Source organism: Monopterus albus, unplaced genomic scaffold, assembly GCF_001952655.1.
Source record: "Monopterus albus unplaced genomic scaffold, M_albus_1.0 scaffold146.1, whole genome shotgun sequence".
NCBI classification, from domain to species: Eukaryota; Metazoa; Chordata; class Actinopteri; order Synbranchiformes; family Synbranchidae; genus Monopterus; species Monopterus albus.
In genome coordinates, this window is record NW_018128026.1 from 831,117 (window position 1) to 846,041 (window position 14,925).

At 40.0% G+C, this 14,925-nt stretch overlaps 1 protein-coding gene across 2 annotated transcripts in view; it reads right to left on the reverse strand.

The window, feature by feature from the left end:
- Positions 1 to 14,925, reverse strand: part of LOC109968291 (general transcription factor IIF subunit 2-like) — a 36,673-nt gene that overhangs the window by 3,767 nt on the left and 17,981 nt on the right. Inside the window, exon 5 of one of the 2 annotated variants that reach the window (XM_020614455.1) lies at positions 629 to 710. The exons of the other annotated variant lie outside the window; for it this stretch is intronic. Coding sequence (XP_020470111.1) covers positions 629 to 710 — 82 coding nt within the window. The remainder of the gene's footprint in view (positions 1 to 628; positions 711 to 14,925) is intronic. 2 annotated transcript variants of the gene reach the window in all.

Below are 14,925 nucleotides of genomic sequence, written 5' to 3' on the forward strand. Positions count from 1 at the left end.
ACAACACTTGAATGGATTTTGTTTTGTCCCAGGGTGAAAGAAGCAAATTCGCCAGCACAGTTTTCAAAAACAAATGCTGCCCTGACTGTTTTATGCATGTGTGAGGATAGTTGTGTATTTATTATTCCCCCAAACTGTATGAATAATTCATCAGTAGTCCACAGTATGCGCTCTATTTCTGTAAGGAAAGTGTTATTTTCATCAAGTGCATCTCTAAAATATCAACTTTAGACTCCTACATTGTGTTTGACTGCACTGAGGGGGTTATGCTGAAGGAAGAACTCAGCTAGGTTTTGTAACACAGCAGGAAGGTGCTGCCGGACTTCATTTTAAACAAGGATGCTGATGTTACTTGGTGTCAATAAACAGCTGCTGTACTTTCTATAGTGATGATGCTAGAGGTTATTTTCATATATTTATGTTTCCATATACTGTGTCCAAGTCTCGCTATTGTTTTGTCTGTAATATCCACTTGCTGCATTTTAGTTTGGAGTACGTCACCTGTTATTCTAACCCAGTGCTGCTATGAAACGACATTACTTAAATTAATTTTACTTGATCTCATGTAATTTATCTACCCCGGCAACCTGCAGCATCCCTGAGCGGAACAATTTTGAAATGCACTCACTTCTTCAGCTTCATGTAGTTGTCACTGACAACCGGTCTGCATTCAGCCCTGTGCACCACCATCCCCTCCAGATGGATTTCATCTACAACAAAGACAGTGACTCAGCCGCTCAATCATGATTCAGACACACATGCACAGACACAGTGTTTGATTTGTTTTGGGGGGGTACTTTGTTATATATGACATAAAACTTGCATCTACATCTGCTGACATCTCATACTCTAATTTAGTTTATCATCTAATTTTTTATATGATTTGTTGGAGAGTCTGTGTGTTTTAAGAACGTAACAAAGCAATAAAAATTACAAAGGTTGTCAAAGGTCCAGTCTAAAGATTATCTAAGACTCTTTTTTCTGATAAGCTCTGACTTCAGTCCACCTGCCACAAAGTCAGCTGACCTGCCAGGATTTATATTAGTCTTGTCATTACCATTTTATGACTTGTAAATATGTCAACATCCAAATCATAATTATGACCATGAACCAGATTTTTTCTGTAATACAGTGCCTTAGTAATAAAACAATATAAAATACTGTCAGTGCTTTATATTTCTACCAGCAACACATAAAGTCCAAGGATGTCTCCACAGATCTAAACATAGACTTGTGTTCGGCAGATATTCAGACAAATCAAAATCAAATCAAATTTTATCTGTATAGCGCCAAATCACAACAAAAGTCATCTCAGGACACTTTACAAAGTAAGGTCTAGACCTTACTGTTATCAATATTATTACATAGGGAAAACCCAACAAATCCCCCTTGAGCAAGCACTTGGCAACAGTGGGGAGGAAAAACTCCCTTTAACGGAAGAAACCTCCGACAGACCCCGGCTCTTGGTGGGCGGCCTTCTGCCTCGACCGGTTGGGGTGAGTGGATAGAGGAGAGACAAAAGAAGAAAAGCAACAAGACACAACAATCAAACACTGATCAGGTCGATGTGGCTGGTGACTGCTCATCAGAGACGTAGAGCTCCAGGGCCAGGGCAACCTGCAGAAAGGTACAGGGAGAGAGAGAGGACACACTACGGGAGAGAGGAGACACAAAGTTAGTAATATGTAATGGTGGCATATAGAAGCATAGGGAGACAGAGGAGAGGTGTCTTAGTCCACCACCCTCATTTAGTGAGGGGTGTTCTATTTGGACAAAAATGAACATGAAACATCTTCTACCTACCAGTTGATTTTTTCTACGTTTTTTCAGCTTACCATGACCTGGATGACTAAGAATCTGTACAGACATGTTGCTACTCACTTTGGGAAGGTACTTAGGAAGTGCTTTGTTAGGATGATAAGGCTCTATGAGGTCTTTAAGATATGATGGAGCCTTGTCATTAAGGGCTTTGTATGTTAGGAGAAGGATTTTAAATTCTATTCTGAATTTTACAGGGAGCCAGTGGAGAGAAGCTAATATGGGAGAGATATGATCTCTCTTGCTAGTTCCTGTCAGTACTCTGGCTGCAGCATTTTGGATTAACTGGAGGCTTTTTACCTTACTTTGTAAAGTGTCCTGAGATGACTTTTGTTGTGATTTGGCGCTATACAATTTGATTTGATTTGAATTTGAAGGTGCCAGAAGGACAGCCCATTCTGCAGCTTCATGGCCCTTTACCAAACTGTCAGGAAGGGCCACTGGGGAGGAACCAGAGTGTCACTCCACATGAAGTCACACTCACAGTGCTGGAAGCTCTGTGCAAACACAGGGGGTATAAATAACCCGGCCGACTCTGGGGCTGTGCTCTTGTCCTTCACCAGCCTATACCACAAACACCAACAGATGCCATGTTCATCCAGGTGCTGAGTCACATCGTACCGAGCTTATGAAAAGATGGAAAACATTCCCTAAAATCAAGGTTTACAGTCTACTGCTGAAACCATTAGTTGATTAAATGTTTAAATTAGTCAACTATTTTGTTTGAACCATTTAATTTACACTTTATGGTTCCAGCGTCTAAAAATGAGAATCTGTCTTTATTTGGGTTTTAGACTGCTGATCACTAAAACAAGTAATGTGAAGGGGTTTCCTTGGACTCTGGGAACTCTGTGCTGGGCAAATGTCACTATTTTCTTACATTTTACAAACACAAATATTACAAACGCATCTTCATGTTAACCAACGCATCACCATCTACACCTGTGACATGGTGTCAACACAAGAGAGATGGGCATGCATGACCATTATGACAAAAACGTAACTCCACACTTCAAAGCCCTGTGATGTTTAAGGCATCCCAGCACATGCAACAAATTAGCCCTGGTCCATATTTGTACTCACCATCTGGCTTTTGAGAGCCAGCCCTAAATATAGTAAACCTGGACATGAGCAACGTGACCCTGGATTTGGCCTTAAATTCATGCAGGGTTTGTCCAGAGCATCAAAACACTGCAGTGCAAAGTCTGAACTAAAAATCAGTGTTAAGATGTAAAGACGATGCTCTGACACAGCAGGGGAGAACATGCAAAGAAAGAAACTGCCTACATCTAGGTGTGCACAGCTGGCAGAGGCAACCTCATACATCCTTGCTGAATGAACATAAACCATGTCACTGTGTTTGGTCTATTTCAATGCATGATAAGAAACCGTAGACTGATAAAATGCAACAAAGACAAACCACTGTATCTCTCTGAAATCAGCTACTATTTTATCCCATTCAGAGATTTATGGTGTGTTTTTAAATATTCTGCAGTTCTATAAATGACATGGTCCTACATGTTAATACATAAAGTTAAGGTCCAGTCCGCCTGCTGTAACCCATTCACACCTTGACATTTTCAGCTGTTCCTGATTCACCTTGAAATGGTCTTTTATTTGTTGCCTTTGTTTTTCAAGCTGTTCTTTCATAAGCTGCCTCAGCCAATTATTCAGCTGTCCAACCTACAACCTTTTTCCTAAACCATTTCCAGTTAGCTGGTTTCATTGTTCAGTTTTTTCTTTCTAAATTTTGAATCAACTGTCCAGGAGATGGTGGAGCCCAGTTGGTGAGCGTTGGAGTTACACTGTCAACAGCTCGGCCTATTGTGCATTGTTGTACGATTTGGTGTTGTTTGTATCTGGACACATTAAAAGGTCTGAGAAACCACTATGTTTCACACCCGTCAAAACCAGCAGAAGCAGAGAGGGAGAGAGAGAGAGAGAGATGCTAAGCAGCTGAACAAACAGCTGAAGAGGCACTGCTAATGAACAGAGTGCCAGGCCCCGCTGACCTGTGGAGGAGGGAGAGACGCTGTCATTAAAGAACACTCAACAATCCTCAGGTGAGAAATCCTGTAAAACCAGAGTTATGTAAATCCCCTGTGGAGACCGTCTCCACACTTCCTTCACTCACATCATTTTCCTATGTCTTTGTCTTAAAAGGGTGGGGGCATCATCTGCAGCAACGTCAGTTTCTGGTGACGGAGACGCAGCAGGATCCTGGCTTCAAAAGCTCTGTGGCGTCTTTTGTTCTCAAGTCTGTTTCTCCACAGATGATGGTGATGTATTGTCCAGATAAAAGCCAGGGAGCCTATTATCACTGCTAAGCTAGTAAATGTTATATTGATGCCCTCCCACATGACAATAACCATCTCTGCATGTTGATCATCCATTGCTGGCACATGCACCTCTTCACACTGTGCACGTCAATGCATAATAAGATTTAATGCACTTCACTTCACCCACTGGAATCATATAAGACATTCCCTCTGGCAGAAAAGCATTTTTGTCACCAGTCTAAATGTGAATGTGGGAACACTTGATTTGAGAATGTGTGTGCCATGTATTGTACCCTTTGTTTGCTCTAACATTTAGTACTGTAACTAAGTACCTTACTGACTCACTGTGTGTGGGTGTGTTCAATTAATATGTGAAACCAACTAAAAATACACGAGTTTAAATAATACTCAGCTGCAGGCAGTATGTCTGTGGAGCGGGTATTTGTGTTGATCCAGTTCTTTGAGTATTTTGTTCAACTCTACCAATGATTCACTGTTTTAAAATGGTCTTCTTTCCTTATTGTGATATGAATTTAAGAAGAATTTAGAAAAGAGTGCATCTGCTGTCAGTGCAGTAGTCTCATTAAAATAATTTGCATCATCAGTTAAAAGTGAAAACACCCACACCTCTGTAACTTCAAGATCATTCTCAGTCGTTTTCTTCCGGCTTGTCATTACTTTCATTAACGCTTGTTTTTAAGTGCTCTGTTTTTTTTCCCCCAATCACTTTCAATTATAAACAGGGCGTTGCTGTAAACTCAACCTACCCAGTATAAATTAATTTTTAAAAAAGAACTGCTTACTTTATGGTGAGACATTGCTACTACACTAATCATATACCTACTGTCATTAGTTTTGTTTTAAATGGCTACTTGACACAGGGGTTTGTTAATAAACTTGAGCCGTCTCTTACAAAGAAAATTTATGGGGGAATAGGTGCATTTTAAGCAGCAGAGCACAAGTGGTGCTGACACAAAATACACTACAAAATACTTTAAATTGAAATTTATCAGAATGAATGTAAAGGGCAACCTGTAGGTTAACAACTCCAGTTAATCAATGTATAGAAAAAAGATGTATATTTGAAAGAAAAAAAAAAATCTATATGCAGTATAGCAACATCTGCAGTGCTTTTTGTGAGGGAGTTACATGCCCACCTCAAAGAACATCAATTGGATGTGACATCACATAAGGAGAGCAGATCTAGATCACAATGCATGGAAACACTGAAAATGTATAGGCCTACTCTTAAGGGACCACAGCCCCAGAACTGAGACTGTGAGATGTCAGAGAAACAGCGAATAGCAAAAAGGAAAAGGTTGTCTACTGCTGCGAGTCCACAAGCACTGGCTCCAGTAATGTCTGACCCACAGTGTGCCTCGAAGCCTTGTGTCACCACATGAATACATTTAAATTATTAGCTGTGCAAACAAGTCACCAAGCTATGTAACAAGACTTCAGGGCCCTAAAGTTAACAAGCAGAAGTTCATCATTTAAGCTTTATCAAAAGTCACACTTTACAGAATAGGATGCTAACGCTAGCTAACCTCGTGCACTAGGAGCTGGTGGGTTTTACAGAATCTACATCTATAAATACTTAGCACAAGTTGCTTCTCATGATTGAAATCATGATGCTTACAAATTTCAAAATCAGGAAACATTAGCAAACAAGACTTAATAGTTGTTTGACTGGTACTCTATAAGGTCAGTAGGATAAATGTCTTTTCATAGGATTTGTTGAGAGTAAGAAAAAGAGAGACTATAGCCAACCATAATCACATGCCACCCGACAACACAGCCATAAAAAATAAATTATTTACTCTATTTTAACAGTACATGTCACAGATCTCACTAATGTTCATCTTTGGTTCTTTCCCCAGAAATAGATGTCATTATGTGCAATTATTGGCTGGTGAGTACCAGAGCACTTGCCAACAACAAAACCACAGACCAGAAATGTGCACGAAAATGCACATGACTACTGATCATCCTACCCTGACATCCCTGTTGTGCAGTAGTTAGTGGTCAAACAGGGTCAAGGCCATTAAGAAATGAGTGCCGGTTCCTTCCTGCCATTCAAGGCTTCCTGTTTTCCCTCTAGGGAGACACTGAATGTACAATAGGAAAGGAAAGGCATGCACACTGTACATGGAGAGAGAGGACCAGCACAGGATGTGGACTGAACACAGCAATTGTAGCTCAGGGCTCCTGTGTGTGGGAGGAAGACTTGAATGCTAGATCAGTGTTGTGGTCCACACCTTCAGTAGACATTCAATATCCTAATTCTAGTTCTCCTACGCACCTATTACTCAGACAGCATACGACTTTATACTCCATCAGATAAAACTAAGCCAGGGCTGAGATTTAACATCACAAGAAAAACGGATGTATTGCTTTCATTCGGCACACTCCTCTTTCTTGCCAAAACTTGTCACCCACAATGCAATTCAACCGCTCACAGTTTGGTGTGTTATGCTCGTAGCAGCCAAGGCTTCAAGCTTCAAGGCTTCAAGCTACAGAAGTCTGTTAAAGTCACTTCTTTCAACGTTGACACCACAAGGTTTATTTCACATTTTTCAACTAGGCTTCAGCCACAACAGACAAATTTTGTCAAGTTCATGCAACCCCCTCTGGAGCAACAAAAAGCTTTATACAACTCCTTTTCACATACGCTGTAGTACTTCCAAACCAGTAAACTTCAACCTGTAAATATGGTGGAGTTCCAGTTTAAATAATTGGCTTAATATAACTCATCGCATTCACTCTTCTTGTTTTAAAACTTTTCCTTTAATCAAACCAAAACTCAAGTGTGTTTCAGGCCTGTTAGTGAAAAAACATTCCAAAGGATGAAATATAAAATATATATGAATTAATAAAACTTGACAGAAGTCCAATCTGAAGGCTTTTCAAACTCAAACACTGCACAACAGTTTATAATTCTCAAGATGTTCTCAGACTTTTCTCATTACAAAATAATCAACCAGAAATGTGCTCTTGAATGTCTAGTAAGATTGGTGGCACTTCCCTTAACAATTTAAAGGCTAGGTTAATCTTGGCTGATCCCAGTCATCTGCTTTTTGGTGAGTCTGTGAATTTGGCCTGCAAAGTTTAGGTCAAATCGACTAAAAACCTCTATGGTGCTTCTTAAATGCTCATAATTTCTAGTGCATGTTAAGTGGTTTATTTGTCTTACTGTATGTGATTTGTTTGTCTTTGCTGTTAAACTGTGCTTCATGGATAATAAAGACACCTTTGAACCTCTTACATGTGACTGATTTCAGTAGACTAGACGGTGCCTCATTGTGTTACAGAAAAAATTTAAGCATGGTTCAACTTCTTTGCCAGATGATCCTGTGCCGTTTTGCTGGATACTCCCTGTGCTGACAGACTGGCTCCAGCTAGATGGAGGGGAGGGCTGCATGTTTTCCACACACAGCTGAAGTCAGTCTGGACGTGGCCTAGCGGTTGCTTCAGGGTCTTAACGCCGGTCACTCTCCATGGTGATACCTTCTGATAACGCCTGCCAATGTAACACCATCTAAAAGGGTATGTTCTGAGAGAACTTGAGAAATTATTATGCTTCAGGTTGAAGTTGAATTTCTTATTTAAATGTGCACATTTTGACCTGATGTGTTGAGCATCAACTGCTAGTTATGTTCCTCATCACAGTAATATGATCTGCTCCTAGTGCTCTTAAAAAAAGCTTCCACAGCAAACAGAGCACTGCACATTCCCCTTTGGGAGCATGGCAGACAGATAACAGCCTAGTGTATATGCACTTCACTCTTGCCATTAGCTATAATCACTCTTCTCCCACATTGTTGTGTAACACTTACACTTGCGCACACACACACGCACACACACACGCACTGCCTACCCATCATGTCATACTCTAAATTACAGAGGCCTAAATTTAGCACAAATAGTGTCAAAAGAGAGTCGGTGCAGACACATACTATCATCTACTTACTATAGATACCACTGAATGATGATCCACTATAAAACAGAGACTAACAACTGCAAATCCTAAGTGTTGGACCCTGCAGCTAGAAGCAATATAGACTGCAAGTCGAAAAATAAACAACTACAACTCCCAGTAATTGACTCCAGTTCTCCTGCAGCCCTCCACAAGACAAGCAGAACTCCCAGTATTCCCATTATTGCATCCACTAGATGCAGCTGTGTCATGGTCTTGTAGTGTCATAGACTGCAGTTTTGATTTCCTAATTAATCACATAACCTTCTATAAAGTGTCAAAAAATTGCAAAAAAATGCCCTAAAATAAATGCATTCTAATTGCTTGTGCTATTAGACCAGTTCAAAATCCAAAGGCATTCAGTTTACCACCAGATATGACACAGGAAAGTAGACAGTTGTGAGGCAATGCAGCCCTAGTTGAGATGCAAGCGCTTGAGAAGCTCAGCGTCTTCATGCAACCTTGTCTTCAGTAGCCACATTGTTTTGTTTTCTTATTTGTTTCAATAATAGAAACATTTGAATTTAAGATGCCTTGTTTTCAGTGTCATCTGGACTGTCATCATTTGTTTTTGGTCCACCTTTGTTCCTTTGTCTCCCTCTCTCACACTTGCATACATTTACCACAACTGGACAACAGTATATTACTAAGCTTACTATTATTGAGCAGCTTACTTCTGATTTAAAAAAAATATATATATTAATATGCAGTACAATTAGGGAAAATATAGAAACCCAACATGAAAAGTTAGATGAAATAAGGTAAGGCCTGTATTAACTGTATTCAATACATTTTATAGTCATTATAGTCAGCTAATTCTTAAAGAGTAGCAAAGTGAAAGATGGCCAAGTGAAGCCAGCAGAGGAAGAGAGAGACAGATGCGAGGGTGAGGAGGTCACTTGTCTACCCCCTCACTCTCATCTCTTACCTTCATCTGCTCTGACACCCTTTCCTTAATGCGCCAACCTTCCTAATGTTAAACACAACAAACAGCTTGCCGCCCACCAGGTCTCCATCCACCATCACTGACTTTGAATAAACGCTCCCTCACCTGTGTTTCAACATATAACAGCTACAAATACACAAAGCCTACATACAGAGCAATAAACACAACACATCAAAGCCCTCATCGGCATAAAACATGAACAATGCTCCTCAGTATTGTAAAACTAACACTGTCTAACACCTCTTCCTTGATTTCTATAAGGTATACTGGCCTTAAGCCCCATTCTGTGTCTATGTGACTCACTGCATAAGCTGCTTCTGTTACGGCGCCTCAGGCTATTCACTGCTTCTCTAGCGCAACACTCTGTTGCCTCAGAACTTGACTGAAGCTTGGTGCCTTCCTGGTTATAAAGTCAATGTTTGAGGTGGCCATAGCTCTCAGGAATAGTTTATGAATCCTATGGTGTAGAGACAATGTATACACATGAACAACTTTGACTGTGTCATTTCACGTGTAACCAGGGATGTATGAAGGAAGATGCCTGCATTGGTGGGGTGAAGGGTTGTAGTGTGTACGATATGTCGACTCGTCACACAGTGGCCGTGAGTGGCTTCATTCATGTTTCCAGCCTGTGAGTTTCCATTGTGTTTTGGTTAGCCATGCTAACATAGCCTACTCTACCTTAGCACCAATTCTACCAGTGTGTCTGCACCAATAGATAAACAGTTTAATATCCAGTGCTCACGAAAATGCATGGCATGTTATTATGGTGCATTAACTGTGGCTCAACTTTGACAGTGAATAGCAGTGAATGCTCATGCTAACAAGGTAAACAAAAAGAAGTCTTCCTGTGTGCGTCCACGTCCCAATCATCTGCCATACGTGATTGGTCAGTGCCTTTGCCAGATGATGTCACCATCTGCTGCGGTATGGTGAGGGTGAAAATAGCATAGAAGGTCACACACGAGACCCGTGAAGTAATACAGGAGAGAAGCAGGTTGGCTGAGTTTGTGGCAAAACCTTTTACAGTGCTTGCATAGTCTTTTACTGCATATAATAATTCATCCTCAAAGTAGAAGTGAAGTGACTTTCATTACCAGATGATTAGTTCAAACATTTCAAAATGCTCATGCATTGTTATGCATTTTGTGACTTTCAGTCAAATAAAACACCATTTTTCCAGTCATATATTTTGTCATTGAAAATTTCTTTAAAACAGTGTTAAAATATTATCGTCTCGTTCTCGTGAACCCAATATCATGCATCATTTTGTCTCACAAGCCAAGTGTATCATCACACCCCTAGTGAATTCACTTGCACATCGAGTTCTGTTTTGGGAGCTTTGACTTGCCAATTTGCACCATCTTGACAGTGCTGACCTTTGAGGGGACATTAATCTGGAGAGGAAGAGCAGCGGTTTGCAGACAGCTAGGAGGCATTAATTGATAATAACAATAACCTTTAAATAAACCCTGTGAACATATTATCCTGTTAATGAGGTGGATAATAATGAGCTTGCCAAGAGTCTGTTTCAAACACTTAAGCTGGTTATCTCGAAGAACATCATTTCAGCATTACCAAAAGTAAACAAAGAGAGAAAACAGAAGGAAGCTCTGAGAGCTACTGCAGCTGACTTTTACTACCCTGGCCAGTCAGTCAGCTGGTGGCTAGCTGCCAACTACTACAGTAATTCACCAACTAGCCCCACAAATATAGTCTTTACGTCACCAAGCAAACAGAACTAAACATTTTCAAATGCGTATTTTTTCTCTGTGTGATTAAGCCTTAAAAATAGCAACTCCAAATCTTGCCAAATGTTCTGCTGAGGAAGGTGAAAAAGATGTGAGCAACTCCAAAACTGAAATTTATACCATGGTCGGCTTGGCTTGTAATTTTTTCACACAGCAAGAGATGCCCAATTTGACAATTACTGAAATTGTTAAAAACAAAGCATCTGCACACAGGGCTTTAGAAATCTGATTAAAGGGACGTATTGTAAGGTTTGAGATGGAACAAAGATCATGTGCTTTTGCCTCACAAACCCTCGTCACTAAAGCTGGACTTCTTTACATTGCCTCCATAGATGCACACTAATCAGACTTTTGATTCGCTGGACCTAATCCAGGCCATCTCTCAAAAAGGACAAGTTTTTATTATGCTTGCTTTAAAAGCCATTAGTGAAGCACAAACGTGTAAACAAATGGCAGTTCCATGACACATTGATAGGACTTATGATCAACACAGTGAGAGGATTGACCTGCGAGATAATGCAGACCAGAGAAAGGAGCAAAGTCCTTGTAAGAATTTTATGACCCTGCATTCAGGGAAGCCTCACATACACTGCACAAGACCCAACAACAAAATGAACCTCATGCTGTTATGAGAACAACACTCATCTATAGACCTGCTAAAGCTGAACGTACCCTACAGACTTTATTTACTGTGTGTTAATATATTTTAGTGTTAAGCTCCTTTAACACAGAGATTTGTTTTGTTTTGAACCTCCTTCAAGGCGTCTTTTTTGATTTAAACCTTTTTATGATGAACTTTAAAAAGCTGGTAAAATGTCACTCCTGTGTTACACGACTGCCGGACTCCCAGCGCTAGAGGTGTGATGCTTATCATGACGTCCGACGGTCCGTGTACTTTTTCAGCCAACTTGAAAACAGCAGAAATTGGGAATTACAGTAGCCTACTACATGCATCTAACTTCAGGTCTGTGTGTCTGAGGGCAGGCCTACACACACACACACACACACACACACACACATATAAGATGCAAAGCAGAGGGATGCATTTTAGCTACATTCATATGTATTCATGTATTCCAAGAAGAATCTTGCACATACGTTCTTATAGCCATTAAGCCATATCCCAGGACTAGTGGTTAAAATTATTCTGACAGAAACTCCTCAAATGAGCTGCTTCTGCAGTATTTATGTCTTTGTGCATACACAGAGTGCACAAAAACAGTAAGACTCCCTTAGCAAGCCTTAGATAGCCTTTCCTTTCTCATTATCAAACACGCGCGCGCGCGCGCACACACACACACACACACACACACACACACACACACACACTAGTGAAAGCCTTGTCTATACACGACAACAAGAAAGCAAAACGAGGGGGAAATAGTCACTGATTAGATCTCCAAATATAATTTTCCATTAGAGCTCATCTCTACCAGGCCCAGAGGCTGCTTCATTAAGGAAATTTAATGACTCCATTCATTAACTTTGAAGTGATTTGCCAATGTCCATAATTGTATCCAGCCCACTTGTTTTGGTTTTAGCATGGAACAGCACTATCCATACGCAACCAACAGGCTTCAGAGTGAAGCAAGAGAGAACTGATGGGCAATTTATTTACTAGTAATTGGGCTGTAAGTCAGTTTTTCACTCTCACTGGCTGTTTGAAAGTTGGCGCATCTTGGTTCTAAAAGAGGAACACATGAAAACAGAGAATTTTAAAATAGTACAAAACATTTTTATGGTTTCAGCTTTGAGGTGGCTGTAATCTTATTGTCCATATCTTGTCTTTTTTTATGTTTGACTTTCTTTTGGAAATATCTTTGATATTCTAGCTGGAGAGAAAATGTGAACAAGCTTTTTCTCTTCAGATATCTGACAATTTAACTTTAGTTTAAATAATTAAAAACAACTATAAAATATTAAACCAGTTTAATATTTGAATTCGCAGCTTAAAAAAAGTTTAACATTTGACTCTGGTGTTCATCATTTTAGTTTAAGTCTATGACTCAACTAATTTTTAGCCAGCTTGTTAGTTGTTTTTGAATATTTTACCTGTGATATGATGCCTGACCTTCAAGGTTAGATTAATGTTGCTGCTGGCACACACACATAGATTCTATACAGCAGACTTCCATAATGAATAAAGCAAGAGACTGACAGCGCTGAGCTCACACAAGACCCTATTTTCAGTGGTTGCCATGCCAGCTTCACAGCAGTCACCGACTCCATGTTTCATCACAAGCTCTTAGAGCAGCTCCATGAATAATTCACCACCTTTAAGAGGAAAGGAGAGCCCTTGTTTGCAGCATTTTGGGAAATTTAATTCAAATGTCCCAGCCATCGGTTTCACAAAGAGATGCAACAGCTGTAACAAGCAGATTCTCACTGGCTTTGAAGATAACCATCGCCCTCGATGAGCCAGTTAATGAACAGGAGGCAGAAAGCAGGTCAAACCTCCCACAATCCTCTCTGCTGCATCTTGGCCTCGTTTGCAATTCCAATTGAGTGTTGTTGATGATATTACTAATCACTTATGATTAGAAAATTGCCGCAGAGAGAGTGAGCACTGTCGCTCTGGGCTTTTCTCTCAGATACACAGACAAAAGAAAAGGAGCTAAATTTTACACTTTAAATATCCTCACATTTACTCCTACTTGTGAAGCTAATAATATTTGCCAACTGCTATAATAACAATAATAATGGCTATAAATTATAGGCTATATCTCAAAAAAACTCTTTTTTGATTTGTGTTGCTAAATAAAAGGTGCATGTAACAGCACCTTCATTTACACACCTAGTCTGAATGTGACAAGACTCCTGAGAAGTGGCTTCAAGTGTGATCCAACAGACTTACAAAAAAAAAAAAAAAAAAAGATCCTGGGTGCAAACAAGGCAGACACGAGTGTCACCATGAATGCAGAGTTTCAGGGCTTTTCTCATCATTAGACATCACATCTTTTTGCTACGCAAGCTGTGGCCCTCGGTAGAAATAAGTGCGATTTGGTGGCTTGAGGCAAATACTGTAATAAAAAGTAACTGCCAACTAAATATGAGTGAAGCTGCATGTAGCAGTGGACAGCAGGGTAATAAACAGTAGCTCCTTTGTGGAGTCCTGACATAAATCCAGAGTTTAAGGCCAGAGGATTTAAAATGAGGTGGTGAACAAGTGTTATTACAGTGGTTGTCTGGAGGCTGAGTCCGCGTTTTTGCTTTTCATGATTCTAGTGCTGACACTAATGCTGGTGGTTTGCACATTATGCTGGGCTAAAGTCCCGACCTGTTTTCAAATATGTCAGTGTTTGAGTTTTGGATATGTGTATACGCACACAAATTGTCTTTTTTGTAGTCTATCTATTACTGCTGCTACTAGCATCACTACTGAGGTGTGACGGCACAGTTTCACCGTTGGGACCTTGGATTGTTTGTCTCATCTAAAAAAAAAAGCTGAAACAATTTATCGACTGACATAAATCAGCCACTACTGAGATCATTCAATTGCTCAGTTAGATTTTAAATCAAACATGTTTCACTGATTCTGCCAACTCAAATGTGAATTTCATTTTGTTTTCTGATTTCTTCTGTGATAATAAACTGAATATTTTTTGGGTTTTGGACTGACTTCACTTTTTCATGTTTTACTGACCAATCAATTCAAAGTCAGAAATAACAGCTGCAGCTCTAAATCTAATCTCTCATCCCAGAACCCTGCTACTCTTGGTTGTGATGTTCAGTACAGCCAAGTAACCATCAGTCCATTCTTCTGCCAAAGTAAATTAAGTGAAATGTTTTAATAAACAGTATTTTGACACTGAGAAGTCTGAGATATAAACATCCCTGCAAAGCAAACATGCCATTTCTGCTCCCCTGCGCTAACAAATACTGCTACAATCCAGGAATTCTGTCATTGCCAGGCTCCTGTGCAAGTGCTGATAAATTATGCAGCCTGACTGACACTGCCCCCCTTCTATAAAAAAAACATCTGAAGTAGGTTACAAACTGTCCTCACTGAAATATGTCTACAACAGAACTGTTGTTTGGGTTGGTATGAAGACTGACTGTGCATTTGTGTTAGTGATTATACATGTACATGTACAAGAAGCAGGATTTTAATACCAAGTACAGTTATCTTAACACAGGAGCATGTGTGTTATCTAC